The 5,677-nt window shown below is 42.9% G+C and overlaps 1 protein-coding gene across 2 annotated transcripts in view; it reads right to left on the bottom strand.

The window, feature by feature from the left end:
• Positions 1–2,071: 2,071 nt before the first annotated feature.
• Positions 2,072–5,677, bottom strand: part of ghdc (GH3 domain containing) — a 5,081-nt gene continuing 1,475 nt past the window's right edge. For both annotated transcript variants that reach the window (XM_035658535.1, XM_035658543.1), the window contains exons 3-11: positions 5,414–5,610; positions 5,118–5,312; positions 4,861–4,980; positions 4,064–4,361; positions 3,769–3,958; positions 3,212–3,283; positions 2,953–3,086; positions 2,765–2,853; positions 2,072–2,656 (exon numbers count right to left, since the gene is read on the bottom strand). In XM_035658535.1, coding sequence (XP_035514428.1) covers positions 2,435–2,656; positions 2,765–2,853; positions 2,953–3,086; positions 3,212–3,283; positions 3,769–3,958; positions 4,064–4,361; positions 4,861–4,980; positions 5,118–5,312; positions 5,414–5,610 — 1,517 coding nt within the window. In that variant the 3' untranslated portion in view covers positions 2,072–2,434. The remainder of the gene's footprint in view (positions 2,657–2,764; positions 2,854–2,952; positions 3,087–3,211; positions 3,284–3,768; positions 3,959–4,063; positions 4,362–4,860; positions 4,981–5,117; positions 5,313–5,413; positions 5,611–5,677) is intronic.

Here is a 5,677-nt window from a genome sequence, read left to right as displayed (position 1 = left end):
TAATTTGACCCCTGTGGATGTTTAAGGGTACAGTAGCCTACGTGTGGCAGCTTTTGTAAGCTCCAAAGAACATTTAATTAACTGCTTTAATAAATTAATAGAAGATTAATAACACTCTCTTTTATCAAAATAACCTTTTGTTTTATGTGCTGATGATTTCACTATATCCTGGTACGTGTGAAAAAGTCTGGTTCCTCTGGCTCGTCTTCATGCTCTTTAATGGCATTTCTGAGAATCCCCCGAGCCTGAACACAAAACAACCAATCAGAGCCGAGAAAAGACATTTGAAAGATGAGTCTCATTCCCAGGTCTTCAGATACCAATGTTTTGGGTCGGTGGCTTGAAGCTTTGTGACCCAATGTTATTTTTTTTGTATAAAGGTTACCTATTGCAGCTTTGCAACAGCCAGCAACCAGTTAGCTTAACTAAATCCACCTACCAGCACCTCTAAAGCTCACTAATTAATGTGTTATATCTGGATTGTTTAATCCGTACAAAAACAAGTGTAAGAGTAAAAACATTTGTGTGCCGTTTGAGTGTTTGTACTAATTAAACAAAATAGATAAAAGATATTAATTAGAGATCTCTTGAGGTGCTGGTAAAAGAGGTAATATTTTGTTAACCAGCTAACCTGGTCAGCTGCTGTCTCCAGGTACATATTTAACAGACATGAGAGCTCATCTAAACTAACGCTCCACCAAAAAGCACATTTGTGTTTCGCAAAATGTGGAGCTACTCCAGCACCAGACGGGTAATACAAGGTCGACGCTGGTTTGTTTCTAACTCAAGGGCAACTGAACGGCGAGGATGCACAAATCCTGGCTGTGCAAGTCATTAATAAACATCTGTAACCTCTAATGTCCTGGATAACAGAAGAGGATGACAGACCTTCATAACTACTGTTTAACTGTTTGAAACCTCCAGAGAGGAAAACAAAATCCTTTTTTTCCTTCAAGTAAAATGTGGTTATTTCACTCCTGTTTTGGTCTGATCACACTACGCTGCCAAAATAAAGCGAGAGCAGTGTGAAATCTCATGCTGAAATGGGACGTTACTATAAATATTAGCCCACTTTGTGAACGGAGAGACCTGCGGGAGAGAAACGTGCCATACAACAACACACAAGGGTAAAGGGCTTTCAGATGTGGGCTTGTTTCAGCTGCTATTTTCTTCAGCTTCCATAACATAATACATGACTCAACTTTAGTAATACAAAATATGTTATATACAGGTAATTAAATAATGAGATTGGAGTCTCTACTCTGATCAGCCTGCAAAAATGACTCTCCTGCATTTACACTTCAGAAACTGTTACACACTTATAGTGAGAGGGTAGTTATTCAAGTACACATTACATATGACTATCCCCCTCTAGTGGTCACAATCAAGTCCTGCCACTGGTAATGTAACTGTGAGTGTACTAGAGGATATTAAAGGCATAACAGAGACAAAACATCTACTGCTTTTGAGTCACTTAAAGTAGAATAAATGTATAGTTTATAAATAAGAGGGTTTAGGATGCTTTTCTCTGTTGTATCTCAGCCCCACTCCATGATTTAGGTATACAAGATGGCATTTATTTTTAGATATAAATCTTGCCAAATCTTCACAGGTGACTGCATTTATGGGACAATTGGAATGCGGTGGTGCTGCAACATTCAATAACACCAGATGGTATCAATTGAAAGCGTTGTAGTTAAAATGTGTATCAATACAAACATTTTATAAGCTAGGTGTTACTCAGCTGTCATAAAAAAAAACCTCTAAAATAAAACAAAGTGAAACCCTGGTTAGATAAAGAGACTGGAGACTGGAAAACAAATTGAAAATCGAATGGTAGGGGTGCCCTAGTAGCTCACCTGATAGAGCTTGCACCCCCATCTACAAACGCTGAGTTCTTACTGAACGGCACAGGTTCGATCCCACCCTACGACCCTTTGCTGCATGTCATCCCCCTCTCTTTCTCCCCACTTTCCTGTCTCTCTACAGCTGCTCCTATCAGATAAAAACCCAAAAGAATCATCTTTAAAAAAGGGTATGGGGGGGGGTGGGGACATCAACTAATCAGAAGTTTTAATCATTTCTTTATTATTCTTATGGGGCCAAAAGATACACCAATATAACCCCACAACTTTTGAGCGGTAGTATATACACTGCAGATGGTTCATATTTGATTGAAATGGAAACCAGACAAGGTCCTGAAACACTTCATAAAAACAGAACAAACTTTTTAACAGTTCACTTTAATAAAATTATAAATATAGTCGAGCAAATAAATCAATCAAATGAACACTGAAGGTGTTCCCGGAGGCACAATTCATCAGCTCATTCATGAGTAGTTGATAAAAAAACTGGAGACATTTCATTCAGTCAGCGCTCACCACAGTCAGTCCAGAGTCCACAAGCTTTGTCTCCTGCTCCGCAACGGGAGGTTTTAGGATACGGTTTTCCCCAAGAGAAAGTCAGCGTATTCTTTCCTGCGTAGCACTCGGTGCATTTTGAAGGTGTTGGGTGAGGTGTTCGAGAAGGCCATCATGTGCTTGCGAAGTTCCCTGAACGCGCCGTCTGCCACCAGCTGCACCCTCATTGGTCCGATGCTGCCTTTGATACGGAAAGACTTGTAGACGGCCGAGTCCTGCTGGAGACTGATGTCCAGCTGGAGGGAAGGAGAGGAGAGGGCACATAAAGAAAGCAAATAAAGGTCAGTTACACGATGAGGAAAAAACATGCCGTGTGTTGTTGCTGCATGCTAGGTTTGTCTTACCTTGTAGCGTTGCTCCTCTGTGAGGTTCCTCACACCTTTCAGCTCTATAAAAACCTGGTAATGAGGATCTGAGCCGCCTATCGAATCTCCTGCAACACCACAGTAAAGTAAGATTCATTATAGCGCAAACTGAACCTGACTAACCACTCAGAGGTGTTGACTGAGGGGTTATGAGCAAGGCGTCTTACCCATGATGCCGCTCTCAGCGCAGCAGTAGTCGACCAGCTGAGCCCCCGGCCACTGAGAAACAGCTTTCTTCAGAGCGTCAAGGAACAATGCCTCGGACACTTTCTCCCCTCGTACGTTCAACATTTGACCCCGTCTGACAGAAGAGGGAGGGAAGCAAGGAGGAAACATTTTGCCATGTGGTATATATTAAAAATATACATACATACAGTATATTACATGCAGCATGAGATGATGTGCAGTATTTGAACAAATGTGTACCTGTATTGAAACTCAACAATGGGGCACTGGTTGTGGAATCCAACTACTTTCACAATGTCTCCAATGCGATATCTGTAACACACAGCATACAAAGTGTCTATTATGCAACAGTCCTATACAACTATTATTTGTGAAATACCTTGGGTTAAAGCTTGTGCACGTTTCTGAGCATCTTTACATTTTAATTGCGTGTCAGATTGTCTTATTGAGTCTGAGCACGAATCTTGATATAACGTAGCATTATCAGACCTGAGATGCAGCCCATTTTATCTTGATTGAGTGCATTCGAGTGCAACCACATCACAATGACAATGACACAAAGCAATTATCAGATGTAATTCTGCACTTTTTCTAGCCTATGATTTAACAAAGTGGCAGTTAACTGAACCCTCTGGTTGACAGCAAGATACAAATACACTTAAAATTGGCCTACATTTCAGGCATTTACTCCCTAAAAACACAACAGACGTAAAACTGTCTACATTCAACTGACAGATCCTGCAAGAATACAGTTAAATTCATCGTTAGATCCTTTTTGGTTGTAAATGAAATCAGACCTGAAGAGTCCTGAAGCGTTTGTAATAACAAGCTCGTAGTTTTGTCCCTCCTTCACCTCCTCCATTAGCAGAGTGTGGGGCGTCTCCTCCTCCAGGCGGCTCTCTGGCAGGAACTCGCAGAACATTGAACGAGGACACAGCATATAGCGTCTGTTTGGCTCCTGTGGCCACAGGTTCACTCCTATTAGACCTGCAGAGGGCAATCCATACAATAAGAACTAATACAGTAACTCAAGCACCTTAAAAACCTTTTATTAGTGTCTGGGATCGGATGTGATCACGTGCAGGTTCCTACCTTCAGTAGCAGCGTAGAACGGTGAATAGAAAGGCACTCCCTGGCAGTAGTTCGCCCTCAACATTTCCCCATAGATCTGATTGGAGCCACTGTCCACTGCCAGCACCAGGTGGAGGTGAGGCCACAGCCGCTTGGCGATGCCACGGAAACCGCCTTGGAAGTGGGCCCGGAGCTGAGCGGCCCTCTCTGGGTCCGGCTTCATCAGAGCCTCCAGCCTGAACCTCACTCTGGGCTCCAGAGCCAGAGCGCTGCTGACCTTCCCACGTTCAATGTCCTCCACAAGCTCCTGCCAGCGATCCTGTGGGACGGAGAGGAGATCTGATAGAAATTACTTTTTCTAATCCTTAGCACATCAAACCAATTACCAGAGCTTTTCTTTCAGTCAGTGGGAGTCTGACTCCTGACTCAAGATTTCAACCCACTTTACTAAAAAATGTCCCGGTGGGGCTCAAACCAGGCATGCATGAAGGATACAGCACTAGGAGACAAATCAACTACAGAGTGCTACTGTTGGGTGAAAATAGTTGTCTCAAATATAAAATATAAGACACCCTTTTAAGAATTAAGATGTTATTTACTGTTTAAAAAACATACAATTTCTGAAATATAAAAAATATTTTTTAATATTTTCCTAGAATGGATTAGTTTCTGTTTGTGATGGCCTCTGTATGGATGGGCGAATGTGGAGTAAATGTAGTTTAAAGAGCTTTATGTTCAGAAGACTAGAAAGGCCCTATACAAGTATAGACCATTTACCATTATCTGTATAATAAATCACGACATAAGCTATACTGTACCTGCAAAGCACTGAAAGCATAGTAGACTGTGGAAGCAAAGTTGGACTCCAGTGTTCCCACACTCGGATCTTTGAGAGCAAACAGGAGATGCAGGTAAAGGGTGTCTTTCTCACTGGGGACCTGAAAGAGAGCGCAGTACAATCTCATGAAAACGATTAAAAACAATTAACTAATTCCGCATGAAATCCAAAAGAAAAATAATATTCAGAAACCAATAAATACTCAGCATCGTGACCAATACATCTCGCAAACTGTACCTCGAAGGCGGGTGCTGGGGTGGTGTAGAGGTTGAGCATGTGGCGAGAGGAGGCTGGTGTGGAGGAGTTTGGTCCAATGGGAATACCGGCCTCAGACTGGCGAAAAGTAGGCGTGTAGAAGAACTTGGTGGTGCGCTGGAGGCTGTCGGTCGCAGGAAACGCTCTTCGCATGGCATCCAAACACACAGTCACCCCCTTGGTGGATAAATCAATACGATTACTAACATTACATGTACATGCACACAACAACACAGCACAGGCTACGACTGGGCAAACACATCATCACCCAGCTTCACCTGCAAGAAGAACTCAGTGTTGGTGTCCTGTGTGCTGAGCAGCATGGCGCTGGCTCCCGACGTCCCGGAAGTCATGGCCAGGATCAACGGCTTGTCCGCGATGATCACCTTCTCCTCTCCTGCCGCGACGCGTCTGATGAGCTCACGGTAGTGCTCGTATGTGGTGATGGGGTGTCGTGCTCGGAAGCCATCGCTGTCTGAAAAATAACCGCAAAACAAACAGTTTATGAGTTCAAACTGTGTGAAGTCTTCATTTCAACTGAT

The sequence above is a fragment of the Morone saxatilis genome, unplaced genomic scaffold (assembly GCF_004916995.1).
Source record: "Morone saxatilis isolate NCDOM2014 unplaced genomic scaffold, NCSU_SB_2.0 Contig1, whole genome shotgun sequence".
Classification (NCBI taxonomy): Eukaryota; Metazoa; Chordata; class Actinopteri; family Moronidae; genus Morone; species Morone saxatilis.
Note: the sequence above shows the minus strand (reverse complement) of the source record. Positions and strands in the feature narration are given on the sequence as shown.